The sequence below is a fragment of the Triturus cristatus genome, chromosome 4_2 (assembly GCF_964204655.1).
Source record: "Triturus cristatus chromosome 4_2, aTriCri1.1, whole genome shotgun sequence".
In the NCBI taxonomy this organism is placed as follows: domain Eukaryota; kingdom Metazoa; phylum Chordata; class Amphibia; order Caudata; family Salamandridae; genus Triturus; species Triturus cristatus.
In genome coordinates, this window is record NC_140586.1 from 527698777 (window position 1) to 527718388 (window position 19612).

At 40.9% G+C, this 19612-nt stretch overlaps 1 protein-coding gene across 1 annotated transcript in view; it reads right to left on the reverse strand.

Moving 5' to 3' along the window:
* LOC146834655 (uncharacterized) overlaps window positions 1-19612 on the reverse strand; it is a 135643-nt gene that overhangs the window by 86102 nt on the left and 29929 nt on the right. The window contains exon 2 of the mRNA XM_085599937.1: window positions 14121-14196. Within this exon, the coding sequence (XP_085456063.1) occupies window positions 14121-14196 (76 nt within the window). The remainder of the gene's footprint in view (window positions 1-14120; window positions 14197-19612) is intronic.

Genomic DNA, 19612 nt, shown 5'->3' on the forward strand with positions numbered 1-19612 from the left:
CTTTTTCCTGGTCCAGTGTGACCAGATGTCCACAGTTGGTGCGTTGTGCTTTTTGGCACTATTTTTACTTAAATCTTGAAACAATATATCTCTGGTTCTTGAATCTTTGCTGTTATGGTCTATTTTTCGAAAATAGTGTGGGATCTATTTGTGGTGTGTTTTCTCTCTATAACTGTTTGAAGTGTTGTCCAAATACTTTACAGGTTGCCTCAAAGTTAAGCCTGACTGCTCTGTGCCAATCAACCAGGCTGTTAAGCACAGGTTAATTTAGGGTTGGCTTGTGACTTCGTCCAGACAAGGATTGACCCCCCTCAACCAGTAACCCAATTTCTTACAGTACACTTCACCTGAATTGGCATAACTGGCATCCGTGTCTGAAGAAGAAGAGCCAGATACAGAGATCTGAAGTCCAATAAACTGTTGAACGTTTGCCAATTCTAACAGTGGTGGAATAATTTTTCAAATTATAAGTCTGAAGTTTGCAAAGAATTTAGATAAAGAAATACAGTCTTGAGATTTGTTTCAGATTATAAATTGAGCAAACAAACTGAAAAGGTTGACTTTAAAGTTTGATTTTGATTATTGTTTTAAACTCCACAAAGGTTGATCTAACTATGGTACATAAGTACTTTGAGACTAATACACAGCTATATAAATAATGGTTAGTTAATGGATCTAATGGTATTATCTGTACAAAAATGTTGGGTGATTATGTTGATATTATGGGGGTTGAGAATTGTTTGATGTGCACTATTTTCCTTCATCTGCAAGTGAATAAGCTCCATATCAAAAGCTAATAAATTTCCTATATGTTTGTCCTGTTGTGTTTTTGTTAGTGTGTTTTATAAGCAGGTGTTTCTATCGCCATGATTGTCAGATTTCAACATTTTGTTTAAAGATCTTCCTGTGTCCGAAGATGCTGTGAATAAGGTAACTTACAGTAAATATTTCAATACAATTGTGCAAACTAACTCTAAGTCTCAACAGACTAAAAGGGTATATGGGCCCGATTCACAGAACTAACTTAAGACAAAATTCTAAACTTACTACCATTTTGGTATTCACAGAAGGCACTTACTCACTTTGGTATTCACAGAAGGCACTTACTCATTGATGAGTAAGTGCTTTCTGTGAATACCAAAATGAGTAAGTGCCTTCTGTGAATACCAAAATGAGTAACTTACTCATTTTGAGTAACTTACTCATTTTGGTATTCGCAGAAGGCACTTACTCGTTGATGAGTAAGTGCCTTCTGTGAATACCAAAATGAGTATGGGCCTTCTGTGAATACCAAAATGGTAGTAAGTTTAGGATTTTGTCTTGTTAGTTCTGTGAATCGGGCCCTATGTGTTTAACTTGAAAACTGGAAGAGTGTGATGAGAGGAGAGAGAAGATTCGGAAAGATTGGAAGGATGGAAAACAAATCAGAGAGGAATTTAGGTTTTCAAATTGAATCTATAATGTGTGTGATGAGACTGCTTATTTCAAACTACCACTAATTGTGTTGGTTCTTGCTGTTTGGCTTTAGTGTTTCCTAGAGTCTATATTGTGAATGAGATGAAAAATGCTGTTGGTTTGAAGAAAGTTAAAAGTGATTTTGGACAGATAGTACTAGATTTATTAGGTGCTATGATTCCATCTATTGGAGTGGCTGTGAATAATGTGAAAATTATCTACCCTTATGGATAGACTTGGTTCTAATAAAGCAAGTGCATTAATGCAGATTAAAACATAACTAATTGCTATGCGTTCAATGATTATGCAAAATCGCCACACACTAGATATCCTTCTTGTGAAGGAAGGCAGTGTTTGCAAGGTATTAAGGTGAGAGAATGCCGTAACTTCATTCCCAGTAACAGTAGGGTAATTAACGCTTACGTCCTAAACATAACTAACATTTCTCGTAAAGTCCAAGCTTTAGAAGAGGGAAACAGTGGGTCATGGGTTAGTGATATAAGAAAAAGATTTAGTGGATCGATAGTTTGGGAGGGCTATGCTTAGAATTATATTAAGCCCTGCAATTGTGGGTGTAAAGAAAAAAGGAGATCATCTAAGAGGAAGTAGAATGAGACTGAACTAGATGATGCCAGAGATCAAGTGCTTAATCAAATGAAGCTGTTGGAGTAATCAAATTGCAAGAAGTAGAAAACGTTGCAGACTGTGGTATAACTAATTGTTGGTTTTAGTGATTATAGAATAATGATGGGGGAGTTTGTGAGAATTTTGCATTATTAAAATTGTGCAAAATGTGAATTTACGCTTGATTTGATATGTATACACATATTTGATGATATTGCTTTTGGAACTAATTCACTATGACATGTTAAAGGGCCTTTTCCTGACTTATGCTTACTAGGGCTCAGTTATGCTTCAATGCCATCTTTTCCAAAATGGATTTCTGACCCTGTACGTTCACTGTTAATATATTTGCAGCATACAGTCAAGCAAAGTCATGTTTGTTTATTTCCATTGACCTTGTTCTTGCTGTTCTCAAACAAATCTTTCCAACATGGGCTCAGTAATGTTGTGATCATTCAAGGTCTCTTCCACTAGCTCATTGTACTGTATTCAGTCACAGTAGTTCACTGTTATTTTGTAACTAGTTTGTCTTGCCATATCTGGATGACATTAGCATAGTAGGGTTGAATCAATATTCATGTAGTGGGATAGTACTTAGATGACAAGGCAATAGGAGATTTATTAAAACTGTGCTCTGATTTGCTGAAATTCAAACTCTCTTGCTTGCACCATGTTAAACTTGCAGTTTTAGTTATGTTCTATGAGAAGCTTTCTCTATAAACCCTTGATTTTGGAGGTGACCCAGAATTTACCTGAGACCTTTTCGGTGCTACTAGGGATGCTGCCTGATTTCTTACTGATTGTTGCTGCTCATTTGGGCCTTAGACTTTTTCTGATTTTGCTTACTATTCTTTATTCCTATTACAGAGAGCATTTATGTCAAATGGCTTATGCATCTGCAGCTTACAATTTGTGTATTGTACCATTTTGCATTTTTGTAATAAATCTTTTTGCATTGTCTAATTCTGCCCTAGAACTCACTTATTGAGTTGCCCTTACTTAATTACCTGTATTTTGATATGTTGTATGGTGCCTTGTCTCATGAAATTGAGGTTTAGCACTGTCCCGACCCATTCACCCATGGGCATGCTAATGAGGTGTCTTTTTGGGTTGTAAGAATTTCGGGTCCAAGCGCACACTGGAGCAATTTAAATTTCACTCAGGCCTAATAGCAGGTCAAGGTGCATGGTAGAGAGGATATGTTCTTTGTGAGAGAGACAAAGATGGAATCGGGGTCCGTTTCCAGGAACAACCTTTGCCACATACATCCTGGAAAACATATCCTTTACCTGCCTCTGCTCTTTTTGCCACTTTTTCGCACCACCAATGCTCTGACAGAATCTTTCACCTCCTGCCACATGGCCATCTTCTCTGCACCACTGGTAGACAATGTTGTTCCCATCCAACGATCTGTATCAGTGGTAACTACAAGGGTTGCCTCTTCCTCAGTGAAGTTCCAGTACCTTTTGAGTGGGGATGGCTACATTATGGAGGCTGGAGCCGTAGTAAGATTTCCTGAAAGTCATGCAGTCCAAGGGAAAGAGGGAAGTGCCTAGGATGTATGTGAATTGGGGACCTGTGATTGAGCTTAGTTGAATGCATTTTCCAATACTTTTCCATAGTGGAGGTGAAGGCCTCTACCCCTGCTGCATAGATCTCTATCTATATGTGTAGTTCAGTAATCTGATTGTAAAGTTACTAGTAGCAATCTCAGTTGTAACAATCTCCACTCCCTCCTGTAAGGTGCTGGAAAATCATACATCCTACTAAAGAGTAGATTTCCTCCTGGAATTGGTGAATACCATTGAGGTAGAGATCTTCACTCAGTCATAGCCAGAGGTATCTGTGTGCAGATAGCTCCACACAGATTTATTTTTGTGAACTGGATCCATAAAATGATATTATTTAAGATAAATGGCCAATATCTCCCAAAAGCTCAAGATCAGTTTAAAAAAACTCAGCCAAACGATGCAATGTTCATGGAAATTCTGCTAGCTCTTCTCTTTAGCCATGCATCCAGCCTCTGTCATCCCTCACCACCTAACTTCTCCTTCACCAAGGATGGAGAAACTCAATCAGCAAAATCAAGTCACTTCATTTCCTCAAATAATTTGTAACACCATGTTCACATTCCAAACATGTGTGCTATTAATACTTAAACTACACAGAGAAATATTTGACACCCCAATATCCCACCAAAGATCATAGTGCCCTGAAGTGGGGGCATTGTGACTTGTGAATGCCAGAATTAACACCACCACTTTCAACCACACAAGTGTGTTACATCTTCCTCCAAAAGGGATACACTACCCAGCATAGATCCCATCACCTCCTCCCACTCCATCACCTTGGAGACCATCAACACCAATATTTCAACCAGCCATAGGCAGCTACCACTAGTACTATCACTTCCACTGACACTAGAGCCAATAACTGAGCTAGTAATGCAGCAATCACCAACATTTTCACTAAAATCGTCAGCAACTCAATGGCACACAGCAGCGCCAGTGCTCTTATGGTACAGCTATTGCACACATAACTACTGTGCATGTTTATATTTTATTAAAAAAAGTACTTCGGCTCAAACCAAGACCCTGGGAGCAGCATAATGATATTGTGAGACTTCTTGTCACCCTTTTTCCATTTGCAAGGCTAGTAGGATGACTGTGAACAGGTGGCACCATCAATAGCCCATAGCAGAACAGCAGGCTGGAGTAACTAATCAAAGGGTGGAAACAGAGAGCACGGAAAAATCTAAGCCAGACTATCGTCATGAGTTTTAGCAACAGCTAGTTCTACAGCCATCTCTTCAAAAACACAAACAGGTATGATTGTTGCCCTCTAAGTATCAGCCAGTAGGGCAACTCAGTGGGTAGGTGTTTCATGGTTTATCATAATTTTGAGGTCCATGCAGTGGGTATCATTAAGTTGAGTAACAACGTACCTTTTTTTGAAATTCCTGCCAAAAACAGGAACTGTCTTTTCAGCATGGTCCTTATGTTAACAAATCAATAGTAAGGTGGTCCACCTCCCACCAGATTCAAATTCGTTACAGAAAGCAAAATGAAATCATACGATTTTGCTAAACGTTTGCTTAGATCCTGGTGTTAATATCTGCCACCAAATCAGAGTTCTTCAAAATTACCTAAAACCATTTGTGTTTACTATTTCCTTGGGGCCTGTTGAGACCATAAACATATTGAAGACCTGCACATGTGTGGTGTCCTTGCACGCTAAAGATTAAGAGGAATGTATACCTGCACTCATCATCTACAGAGATACGTTCCTGTGTGGTGCTGGTAAAATGAGTTTGCCCTATTGTAGTAATGTCCATGAAAAATCAAATTAAATATATCCAAGTGGGCCACGTGGGAGTCAGTCACAAGAGAGAGTGATACCTGTAATCAGTGGCGGCTCACCTAGAGAGTGTTGCGGGGTGGTGTGCGGGGGAGGGGCAGGGTGGGGGGTGGTAGTGGAGTCTGACATATGATGGACAGGAGTAAGGTAAGTAATTAAATAAATAAAACAATTTACCTTGCGCGCGCCGCATTGCCAACTAGGACTCTTCTACCCCCCGCCCCGCTCACCGCCCCGCAGCACTCCCTTGGCGAGCCACCACTGTCTGTAATGCACTTAAAAAATGTACGAATGTAGAATAAGGGCATATAAAATATTGGATGTGCTTATGGAAAGTATATGGTTAGTCCAAATAAGTGCTGATATTAAATACCACAGAATGTTGACCACTTTCTGTAATTAGATGACTTGAGATGTAAAGCATTCTCGGGACAAAAGAGGATAATTGGTATTTGTTGTGGGCAGTGGTTCAAAAGACTCGCGGGTTTAAGCAACTAGTGAAAACGGTAGGGGGCTGGAACAGACAGAACTTTTCGGCACATGGCTTACAAGATGTGGCTGGTGTATATATATACAGTTCCAAGTCATTTAGAAATCTTAGCCAGGAGCACAATATCTTACTTGTGAAAAGCCCCTGTGTCCATTTTGTCCAAATGATGCCCCCCACTACATTAAGGACTGTACATTGAGAGTCACTTCATCAGAGCCACTAAATCAGGAGTCACTACATAACAGGTAAACGTTTAACAATTACTTCAGGTGCAAGCGACATCACATTTCAGGTACGTAAAAGTATGTATTAAGTAAGTAATAATAATATTAATTGATAAATATTTTTTAAGGAATAAGTAATATTAATCTATAAACCATTAATTTCCCTATATATATTATTAAGTATTTATAAGTTTGAATAATTATAATCGTTTAAAAAAGGCATAATGAGTGAGTCAAAAAAGGAAAATGCTAAAGGAGGATAGAATATGTATAAAAATGCATTTATATGTACAGATATCTAAATATATCCAAAAACTAACTCCACAGTAGTGAAGGCAAGCATGCACCAAAGGGAATTTCATAAATGCAAATGTATTACTTCATGGCAAAAGAAAATACACTCAACACGTTTCAACATCAACTGCCTTGTTCACAAGTGGTTGTGTACAAATCAGTTGCTCCCCAATAAACCACAAGTGCAGTCCACATAGACAAAGGACACCAAAAATCGAGAGCGAGGAATTCGAGAGCGGCAGTCATCTTAGTCTAGTGCAAACTTTATACTGATTCAAAATCTATTTTCACATTTTAATCAATAATCAAGCGGTCCTCGTGTCGAAACATGATGAAACCTGCCACATGTCATGTAAATTGCCTGATTAAATATTACATAATCTCTCAAGACAGTAAAAAGCATTAAAGTTAAATGGCCGTCGTAACATACTAGCTGCCTTTAAAGTATAAAATAGTTGCAGAGCATGTGACAGCTCATATTCAATATCTCATTTGGAAATGGCATTTCATAAAACACATTGTAAACTATATGACATAGAGATTATCATCACAATTGATATAGCGCAAATTTACTCTTTTATTTGTAGGGGTGCATTAAAATCATGGGTAGTCCGCACCCACATATAATCCTTTGTTGTATTAACTTAGGACATTAGAATGTGAACTGTAATAACATGATGGGTGATGTATTAGGGATAATTTCAATGTGAACGAGAAGAAATTAACGTTGCAATTAGATGTGTCTAGTTGAAAATATTAACATGCAGAATTCATACATGCCGCTGTCAATTATTGGCGTATTTGAGGTGCTTATGTAATGTGTTAATTTAGATGTGCTCAGTAAATAATGTTCATTTTGTATGTGTAATTTCTTATGATCACCGATTTCTGTAGGCCTGAATTTTGAATTTCATGTGCATGTTGGGTTTGTTCTTCCTCATGTTTCTGTTGCAGGTGGGGAATTCATCCTTGTTAGCTTGAATAATGTCTTTGTTTTAGGAGTTAGGCTTCAGGAGAAGAGGATACATTGAACGTTGTTACTGATAATGAAGAACGGTTATACTTGGGAATCATGGTCATCTCGCCAAGGCCTGGGATTCTTGCTGCCTAATGGAAAATCAACTATGAGGAGGTGGGTTGACTGTATGGTGTGATGCTGCAATGTATCATCAGATACTACCTGTAGTATTGATGTATCAAAGTTAGGGAAAGTGTCCTGAGACTTCTGCCATGCCTTGAGAGAGAGAGCATCTTAGAACGAGCTCTGTAACTTTATGCTACTTGACCCATCTAACGTGAAGAGACTTCTCAGGAAGACTTCACATGCTGACACCTTTGTGGATCTTACCTTGGGAAAAGCTAGGTAGGGATGTCACGTTAGATGTAGTGTAAGGACAGACTGATGCTTTATACCCACGAACTTCCAATGAAGGGGAATCTCGATGTCTGCTTATCATCTTATGTATTCTGGTTCTCGAACTGATTATCCTGTGCATGCGGAACCGCCTTCACTTCACACGTAGGTTTGGCTTTGTAATAGTTCCAATGTATTTCTACACCCTCATCTTGAGGTGTCTGTATGTCCAACTTTTCTTGTCTTTGTAATAAACTAACTAAACTTTATCGGGAGTCTGTGATTCTTAGGAATCATGGTAAAATTGGAACTGCAATGTTTAATTGGCTAACAATTTCTCTCCCCTCCCCGCTTTCATGCTGATAAAAAGAGCCATCAACCTGGGGTTACAGAGCAGATCTAGAATGTGGAACCCGGCTCCTTCAGTTGGTGGCAGAGTAGGATGGTTTTCACACAAAGCAGGGGGAGAAAGTAGAAACATCTAGAAAAGACCTAGACCCCTAGAGCTCCAAAATAGAGCCCAATGATTGAGAACAGAGAACACCGGACTTTTGTGAAGACCAACAGAGCTTGATGGTGAGATAAGAACAGTGGCAAACGGAGGAGTGTGTATCAATAGGCATGAGTCATGTGTTAGATTGCGGGAGTGTGTTGATTGTATGAAGTCTGGTGGAGTTTGTGTGAAAGTCAAGTGAATGTGGTTTTGGGCTGGACGTGGTCTAAGGATTGTGATTTCAGTTTCAGGCCCGAAGTGGCCAAAGATCCCGGGATATATTATATAGTGTAAAAGACACTGAGTTGTCGTGGCTGTGTGACTGCAGGCTTGAGGAGTTGTTGTGAGACGTCATCGGCAATTCCACCTAAGACAGGGAACTTTGTGTAAATTGGGATGTGTAAGAATTGTGTGTTAAACCTTGTGTACAGGGATGGAGTATATTGATTCTGGTGACCAGCGCAGGTCGAGGGTCGCTGTGTGTGAATGTTCTTGAGTGATTGAATTCTATTGATATTTTAGAAAGGAAGACAATTATGGAGTTGTGATTGTGTCAGTGAACGTAAATGGAGAAATTGTAAAGAAGGGTGAGCCACTGTGAGGAGGAAAAGCTCAGAGTGTGCTGCGCTGCAATAGGTCGGTTGGTGTAATGCTGTGCTGGGATTGGCTGGTAGTCATGAGGAAGCAGGGATTTTGAAAATCTTCTTATTCAAATGAAATCTTTGACTTAATCATGCAATGCTTTAGAGTGGCACGACATCTGTTCAGGGGAGATCAAGGAGTAGTTACTTGAGTGGGTGAGGAAGCACGGCCCAAGGATAATCAAGCACAATACATGGCAAAGAAAAGTAGGACGCCATTCTACAGTTTGGCTTAAACATTGGCACAAAATCACTGAAAAAGAGGATTTGGCTTTCCCACATTATGGTTCATTTCGATTGGAGGTGTTGTATCAGTTGAGGGGGGTGATGTCTTCACTATATCCTCCACCTAGACCAACTCCGTTTGAGGCATTAGATGCGTTAATGCAAGCAGCACATGCAAAGAACAAGGAGAGATTCCACGGGAAGTTGAAGAAGGCAATGAAATCATATCAGGAAGCACGATGGAAGGCACAACTTAAAATATGGAGACTAGACACCATTGAAGGAGATAGGTTGTACCCAATGCTGGTGAGAGAGGGAGATACTTAGGATAGGAATTGAGGGTAAAATGGATATGATGGGAGTGATACCGATGACAGCCTATTAGACAGACTATTGGCAGAGCATTTGTTATGTCTTAATCATCTTTGTCAAGCGTCGGAGGCTTGTGATAGCATGCTCGTGCTCTCATATGTGGCACGCAGATCTATGGGCAAGCAAAAGAGTAAAGGTTCCACGGGAGAGAGGAGGGCGGTTGGTGCCTGCGAGCCGGGAAAGTCTTGAAGTGCCTCTGGGCGGCTGTCCGTAATCTTGTACTTGGCAAAATAAACTTCACTTACTTCAAGGAAGCGTGTCCGCCTTATGTTCCTTCATCGATGTAATAGCGTCTTCCACGTTACAATCCACATTCAGTGGAAGGAAGAACTGCAGCAAATATTGAAAGAGTGGTAACAGCACAGACAGCCCCTAGTGCAGGGGTTGTCGAAAGGATTATAAAAGGAGTTGAAGGAACAGGGATACCGGTGTTAGGAGGTGCAGAGTTAAGTGGAGTCAATGCTGCCTTACTGTTGCCGGTATCCCTCACTGTACCGGTCACTATCGGACCTGTAGTCTCTGTGTACGACTCAAGCTTAGTGTAGAACGCTAGTCAACAACAGTCAGGGTTAGAAGAAAGGGTCAGCTCAAGGGGGAATATGACCATGCGTGGGAACAATCCGTTTCTGGTGCCTATAAAATCTCGTACTCGGTTGCCAGCAACTGCAGAGCCTTTGAGAATACGTGTTGGGTCTAGTACCATACGATCTGTGTCATTAGCACACTCAAATGTGGGAAGCTCCAGTCAGGGGACCCATGGGAAGGATACCAGAAGGAGGCACAGGTCAGGGAACCTCCGGAAGCCAGCAAGTCTTACAGACCCCAAATTCAGAGAATGTGCAAAGAAATCGAGTTGGATAGAGAAGGACAGAGTAGCGCGTTGAGACAGGGCACAATCAAAGCTGCGGTAAAGGCAAAATTATTGGATGTAGTAAGGTTGAAGAATGAGGTGGATGAAAAAATCAGTGGGAACTTGCCTTTGGAGAGGATAGAGATTTATGAGCAGGGTGAGCTATTGTTTGTGTTGTAGAATGTCAACTGTAAAGTAAGACGAGCACATGAGAAATTGACAGAATTGGCCCAAAAATTTGATGTAGACCTGTCTAAAATGAAAATGTTACAGGGAAACCATAGGTTGAATTACAGGGACCAGGAACTGAGAGAGAAAAGGGTAACGACTTGAAAACTCACATTTGAGAGCTGATAATAGGGATATGTGCACTGAGCATGCTTGACAAATGGGAGGAAGGATGGTCAAAGAAAATGTGCGTTAGGAAGGTGATGCGAGAAATGCTCCTCCAGGAGAGGGAACACCAGGAATTGAGGCATACCCATTGCGAGAAGTGCCTAGTGGGGGGTATGTGCATGTGTCTTGGAGCAGTGGTCATTTAGCAGCATTCACAAATGATTTTCCTCAGCTGAGGGAGAAACCTGCTGAATGGTATAAGCAAGTTGATCGCTTTGTAAAGAATTCAAAGGTGTTGTGGATTGATCTGAATACATTGTTTGACATTATGGTTACTCGTGACTTATGGTCCACCTGTAACATCACTATTTATTGACCTTCTGTTGAACCAGACCCATAACTCACGGTTCTTCACCTTTGGTTATTAAAAAGTTTGAAGAAGTAATTACATGGGTGCAGTCTAAATTAGCCCCACAAGATATCAAATGGGTTAAAATAGATTGGATAACACAGGAACCCAAAGAATCTATTTTACTATGAATGGCTCTTGCAATTCTTCAATCAATACAGTGGTTAGATACTCTTGACCCTAAAGATATGGAACAGTTTGTTTCCAAATTTGCACTTGGACAGAGACCGGAAATTAGTGTTATGATTCAACAGCATTTAATCTGCTGGCAAAATAAACCCATAGATGAATTCCTATGGTATGCCAGGTATTGCAAGGATGAAGTGGATTCTAAGCACAGGAGAATGGAGGACAAGTTAATGTTGGTCCAGATGAGGAACGCGAACAGAGTAGATCAGGTGCAGACAAACGGGGAAACAATAGGTCTGAATCAGGGAAACAATAAAGGAGGGGTTCAAAATTCTCCGAACAATGCTGGACAGGGAAAAGGAAAAGGTGTTTCGACAGATACCAAAATGGATATGGACATTGACACGCTGAAGAAAACTACTGTTTGTAATTATTGTCACAAAATCGGGCATTGGAAAAATGAGTGTCGATCAAATCCAGCAAATCAGTTTTAAGAAGGCGAGCTCGTACAGGTCCCAGATGTAATCAACACTGTGTCAAGACCCAGATCTTGCAATAGGGGAGGTCAGATTCAGCTATGCAAATACCCCATCCTCCGAGAGTCCCACAGAGTAATTAAGTGTACCACCAAATGCCCTTCATAGAAACTCTAGATGGATTCGATCAGGACCTGTCACAATGATAGTACCTGAGGGGGAGGAAGACTGTACCCTTGGAGCAGTCTTAGAGGTAGACCAGAGTGAACTGTATGTGGAAGCAGGTGTAGGCGGTCATCCTATTACATTCTTAGTTGACACTGGCGCTACCCATTCTACTGTGAGAGTAGTTCCAAACCTACCCCTCTCGGGACAGTCAATTCAAGTTGTAGGCGTTTTGAATAGGAGAATGACAAATCCATTGACAGAGGAAGTACCCATGAAAATAGGAACTTTTCAGGATCAACTGCAATTCGTGGTGTGCGATTTGAGTCTGTGATTGTGATCTATCATGCAAACTGGGATGTGATCTCTTATGTAAACTGAATTGTACCATCTATTGTACACCCAGGGCACTAGAAGAACAGACTAATGATGATGACATTGCATTCAAATTAGCGAACAGAACCATTGTGTAAACATGATCCCAGTATTAACAGTGGAGGTCGTCATGGGATTTGAGCGACAACATCTCTCCTGTGGTGTGGGACTTCACAGGGGAAGAGATAGGATTGATTCGAGGAGTTGAGCCAGTTCGTACACAGATCAAGCCATATGCAGAGTTTCCAAGAACGCCCCAATACAACCTCCCTGGAAACGGTGAAAGGGATTACACCTGTGATTGATTCTATGATTTAAAAGGGCATCTTGAAAGAGATAATAGTAAGTCCATGCAATTCACCCTTCACGGGGTTACAGAAGCCAAGCAGCAAACTTCACTAGTTCAAGATTTGAGGAAAATGAATGCAATTGTGATTCCACGTTGTCCCGTAGTACTGAATCCATCAGTGATACTGTTTCAGATTTCTTGTGAGGTTGAATGATTTACTGTGATTGATTTGTGTCAGGCGTTTTTCTCCATCCCAATGCATGAGGAAAGCCATTTTTTTTTTGCTTTCTGGCTGGAGAATCGTGTTTTAACATGGTATACTGAAATTCCATCTATCTTTAACCAGATTCTGAAAAATAACCTTGAGAGTTTCGTGCTGCCACAGAGCTGAGTGCTTGTGCAGTACATTGATGATCTCCTGATTGCATCGGAGACAGAAGAGGTGTCATCATCCCAATACGGGCTCTATGACACCAGTCCAAACCTGGTACTAAAGGGGTCCCTTATAGACCCACACTTATTGCCCCAGTAAAAAACCCACCCCTATCCCATGCAACCAGCACTACCAGGAATTGTGTGTTGATAATTGTAACATAAGATGATTCATGGTATGAAATATTGCGGGGTATTCATACTTGATTTTAAAGTGAAACAGTAAGAACTAAATCGATCTGGAATCTCACGGTTTTGTCATAGGTAAAAGTATCTGCATCTTATAGGATTCATTGTTTGCTATACAAGCATTGCGGCAGAACAACAATGCAGCAGAAACAGTGAAAAGAAGCTTAATAGACTTGAGCCTTCTCTTTGTGCACCTCGCACTTAGGGACCGATTAGGATGGCGGGTGGACTTTCGTCCGCCCGCCACCCTAGTGGTGCTGGGACCGGCCGCCAGTGGTGCGGTGGTCCCGCACCTGCAACTAGGATGCCACCATCACCGTGGCATCCTCTATACCCAGCATTGTGGCGGGCGGTGCTCACGGCACTGCCCACCACAATGCTGGGAATTCACTGTGTGCGTTGTCATGCACAAGGTGACAGGCACTGCGCGGTGCCTGCCACCTTGTCCATGACAATGCCATGTGCACCCCCCACCCCCCAGTACCCTGGGGGCCCGCAACGGGCCCCCGACAGCTAAACCCGCATGCTTCCCGCACCCATATTAATATGGATGGCGGTGTCTTGCAGACACCGCCACCATATCTAGCCCCTTTTCCGCCCGGTCGACTGGTTGACCGGCGGACGGTCTTTCTGTCTGCCGGGGACACCCCGCCATACTAATATGGCGGGGGAAAATGAGTGGCAGGCGGAGGGAAATGTAGGGCGGTTCGCCACCGCCATGCGGGTGGTGGCGGTCTGCCCTATATCGTAATCAGCCCCTTAGTGTCTTTTACAGGGAAGAAGAGAAATGAAAATGTTATGGCACGACGTAACACTGCACGTACGTCTACGTGGTGGCCACCTCGGGTGTGGCATGAGTATTTAATGCCACACCCGCTTCCAGAAGGTGCTTAGCCTTCCGGACTTTCAACGGTTGCGATCCAGTATCCAGGGATGCTTACCTGGTAATTGATGCAGTGTTCTTCCTTCGGTTTCCTGATCTTCGGAAGAGCGGGTCATCCTCATGGAAATTGGAACCTGCGGAAAGAAAAGAAGGAGATAAGTTAATTTGCAAAATAAGGCGCCCACCTTAAGTAAGATGTTCTAACTTCTACAACAGTTCTGGAAAATCTTGAACAATTTTTGGGAACTCTTTAGCATAAGATAACGTTACTTGAAGAGACTGCAAAAACGATTATCATTTATAAACTGAGGACAATTTTGTTACGTACATTCGTACCGTATTTTATGAATCTTTGTGGACTTTTATTTGTATTCAAAGCTTGTAGTAGAAGGGATTCAATATTTTGGATGTACAAGATGTAAGTACATTTATAGTTTGTATTTAGCCACAGCGACATTTAGAGAAAACAGGATAATAAGAATATGTTGCTAACTTTATTATAGTGTACTTCCATCCAGATCTACGAGCCTAGTGATGTGAACTACGACATCGTCATACAACTCCCAATGCTCTAGAAAACACCACTACAAGCTACACGGACGCTACTCAAAACACACTTAAATCACAGGTAGGAATACGTTTGAAAAGGAGGGCATTATATTAAGAATTCGGGAGATAAAATAGACAAAGAATTGTAAAAACTAAATAAAACTGTTCTTGTTGCCTCGCAGGCCGACAACAAGGGTTCCTCAAGTGTCCATTGTCCATTATCCGGCCCTCCTCCCTGAATCCTACTAAGTATTCCTAGTGAATCACAGACAACACAGGGTATAAGGTAGGGCACTGGGAAGTTCGTCCATAACGTCTCTGCGAAACACAACTTTGCGGACTTAAGGTAGGAAAGCATTGTTACCTTGACAAGAGGCTTGTAGGGATGACACAATTGCCTTGCTGACCAATTTAGCTGAAAAAGTACTTAAGGTGTCACCAAGCAAGCTTCAATACGGCTTGACAGAAGTTCAGTACTTGGGTCATTGCATTGAAAAAGGCAAGACAAACGTGTCGCCAGAGCGCCTTGAGATGAAAAGGAATGTGCCTACCACTCAGATGGAAGTCAGGATGTTTTGGGGAATGGTTGGCTACTGCTGACAATGGATCCCAATTTTCTCATTGAAGGCAAAGCCCTTACAGAGGCTGACACACAAAGATGTAAGCGATCCAGTACCCTGGGATAACGATTGCTTGGTTGTCTTCTTGGAGCTGAGAGAATGTCTTTGTCGTGCTCCAGCTCTGGAAAATGCCTGATTACAACAAAGTGTTTTTGCTATTTTGCTGTGAGAGGGAGGGTTGTGCTCTATCAGTGCTCATCCAGACACATGGGGGTGTCCGTAGACCAGGGGCCTATTTCTCAGCTACATTAGATCCTGTAACTTCAGCATTGCCTGGATGTCTCATATCCGTTGCTGCAACAGGTGTCAGCATTGAAAGGTTCGAAAGTATCTTAATGGGTCATCCTCTTACTGTTTATGATCCTCATTCAGTTGAGCTCCTGATGACGAGAACCAAAACACAGCATCTGACGAATAATAGGGTAACCAGATATGAACAAATCTTATTGGCTGCTGAGAACATTACCTTGAAATGGTGCTCTGTGTTAAATCCTGCTACCTTGATGCCTATTCCAAATGTTGATGGGGAAGATTGTGAGGACCATGACTGTCTGGATGTGACTGAACTTTGTACCAAATCGGGACCCTACATTGTTGATGAACCTCTGCATGATTCTGACCAAGTCCTTTTTGTTGATGGTTCATGTTTAAGAGACAGTGAGGGTTACCTAAGAGTGTACAATTTCTGGAGTTGTGGAAGCTGCTTGTTTACAAGAAATATACTCCGCACAAGTAGTTGAAATCATTGCTTTGACTCGTGTCCTGCTTCTGATCAAATCCAAGTCACCATCTATACCTATAGCCAGTACAGTTTTGGTGTAGTTCATTACTTCGGACAGATATGGTCACAGAGGTGGTTCTTAATGTCATCAGGATCTCCCATTAGGAACGGGGAGTATGTGAGACAACTGTTGGAAACCTTGCAGTGACCAAAGGAAGTGGCTGTCAGGAAGTGCGCTGCCCATGAGAAGGGGGAAGATTTTGTGACTGTGGGGAAAAGATATGCAGACAAAGTCGCCTGCTTTTGTGCAACTCACGCATGCATTTTTAATGGGAAATTTTCAGGTGAGAGCACAGAAAGATCCAAGCTCAGCATGATGCTAGCCATCGCAGATACCTCGAATGAGGTCAGGCGTCTGCAGGAAGAAGCGTCAGATTAAGAACAGGCTGGTTGGATCAGAGCAGGTTGTGAAAAGAGGGAAGATGGCATTTGGGTCTCATTTCCGGTAGAGCAGTGTTGCCAGATTGTTTACTGAATCCTATGGCGAGACAGATTCATGGAGCAGTTCATATTGGAAGAAATGCAATGATGTGAGTGTTCAGGCAAAGGTGGTTTAACCCGAGGTTTCGTGTGGTTGCTGATGCAATGTGCCATCAATGTGTCACGTGTCAACAGATGAATGCTGGAAAGAAAACTGTGGTTGCCTTGAGTCACATACGAAGGTCAGGGGGTCATTTCAACCGAATACAGCTAGATTTCATAGAGATGCCTAGATGCAATGGCTTGGGATACATTCTGGTTGTAGTGTGCATCTTTTCATGGTGGGTGGAAGCATATCCGGCTAGAGGGTGTGGTTCTTGAATGTTGCAAAGGATTGGCTGATGTGGTTCATTCTGTCTATTACACAAATAGGGCAACCCAGTAGTCCCCAAGGAACTGGGTATAATCAATAACAAAAGACAATAAGTGTACCTTGAGGAATCACTCATCTATAACTTAATTTTTTTCAATAGTCATATATGTGAACAAATCAGGTAATTTTCAAGAGTTTATATTTGATATATGTTTGATTTAATCAATTTTGTAAAAAACATGGGAAATAAATACATCCATTATATCATGTACAGCAACAATTGTACTTCTAACTCAGTATATGTAATAAACAGTCGTAGCAAACACCTTTTGTTTGGAAACTTAAGTATGGGCAGTGCATAAAATAAACCATACATTGAGATCAATTAATTATTCATATTGATTTAATTGTGCATCAACAGACATAAATCAAAACAAAAAGGTGCAATTGTGTTGACGTTTCGGTCTCTTTAACGGTCTATAAGATCCACGAACCATCTTCAGGACGGTTACGTTGCACCATGAATCTAATACAATAAAAACAATCATAATAATCACTTAGAAAACCCGGAGTTCAATCGTATCGTCTTCTCATAACTCAATTTGATAATGAAGTTAAATTCACCCTATGTGCAAAAAAAATGCAAACAATGTGCCTAACTTAAAAACCACACCAAACTAAAAATATTAAATCTATGTGCATGAACATCTACACCAATGCCACTAATCATAACAAATCAATCAATAACTAATAGTGACCAAAATCGTACCGCCGTATGACAGAAAATCTTACTTGATGGACAATCACCAAGATGTATCTCGATAGTCTGGAACCTTTTCCAAAATCTAAAACCGACAACAAACCCATAAAACTCCAGGACTAATCATAAGAATACATGAAACTGCTTTACATCAAACACGGACCTTCTCTTACCTTTCACATAAAATACTTCCAAATCTAGAAACCAAAAGCACATAATTATACATTGTATCACACTCATTCCGCTAACACATGATTCAATATCACTTTACCTTGATGGCTCGGTACTTACTGATAAGCCGTACGAGTAGTTCAAACGTTTTGGCCTGAAAATAAAATAACAAAATACCATTTACACACTACATAAAAGATTCAAAATAGATTCAAAAAGTATACCAGTATCCGAATACAGAACTTCTCAGGCACTTACTTATTGCACAAGAACCGGAATCAATCCGCTCTCCACGCGACAAACAGAACAAGTGCGGAAGCTTCGTCCACATTGACCTATAACCTCAACTGCGCATAGCGTCATAAAACGTGTCAGCCATCTTGGGTGTACTATTCTCAGTCAACCTCTCCATCCAAGTAAAAGTAAAAACGGAAAAGATGAAACATAAAAGAACCATGCATACCCAATGGTACACAACTTTGACCCACACCAAATGAAAGCAGGTACACCGCACGATTGTCAATACCGAGGAATCCACTATAATAGTTGTTAAGCATCAAATGAAACAAATTGGATATATATTAAATATATATTCCTAAAAGTAGTGTCCAAAAAATGATGTCAATAAATTGTACATTATGAATGCGATAATGATCACAGTCATAAATCCAGTGTGATCTTTTGGTAGAACAAACCACAGCATAGATATTCGTATTGCATCATGTATCTGTAAACCTGAATTCAGACGGTAGATGAGGATTATATCAGAAGGTAAAGATCCTCAAAATTCAATCCTAATTCCTCATCTACAAAGTTGCCAACGTATGCCATTCAACAAACAAATTCAATCCATTTTCCACAGTTTTAGCTGACCAAATCCATCTGTTCTCCTTGAGTGAGAGCAGACGATCGACATTCTGCCATCTTTTTGAATTCTTCACAATCTCAAGGACAAACCATTTCATAACTGAGGAAGTATGTGATTTTTCTAAATAATGCTCAACCAATGGTGCAGTTGTAATTTTGCAGCGAATACGAGATTGGTGCTGCATAATTCGTTTCTTCACCTCTTGTTTGGTTTTCCCAATGTAAAACAAGGAACACGGGCATTGTATACAATAAATGACATTTTTGGACAAACAATTTGAATGATGTCGCAAAATCCATTCTTTTTCATTCAGAATACATGATTTTACCACTGTTGTGGTTGCACAAGCTACACAATTTCCACATGGATAATGCCCCACTACAGGCATCAAGCCCCACATATTTTGTAAAGTGACAGGAGCAGGTTCATTGTATGCTCTTACCAAATGGTCTCTTAAATTTCTGGTCCTTATAAAAGCAAACCGAGGTTGCTTTAGTTGTGGTTCCATTTTTTGTATAAGATGCCAGTTTTTTAACACGATCTTTTTGATTGTCTTAGACTTAGTTCCAAACGTTGTAACACAGGTAATCACATTACAGTCCTTTTCCTGCTGATTTTTAACTTGTAGTAAAGCCTGGCGATCATAATACCAGGCACGTTTCATCAAGCGTTTCACTAATCTGTAAGGGTAGTTTCTCATCACCAACTTAGATTGTAAAACTTTAGCCTCTTTGAAATAATCCTCCTTTCTGGTGCAGTTGCGTTTTAACCGCATAAACTGCCCGAAGGGCAGATTATCGCGCAAATTGCGCGGATAGTGACGTGTGTATTTCAACAGCGTATTCCTCGCTGTAGGTTTTGTATAGAGGCTCACTGATAACCGGCCATCATCGTTTCAATTGTTAAATCTAGGAAACTGATTGAATGTTTATTATATTCAATCGTGAATTGCAGATTAGTATCCTGCTCATTTAGCCAAGAATGAAACTCATGTAGTTTAGTTAAAGT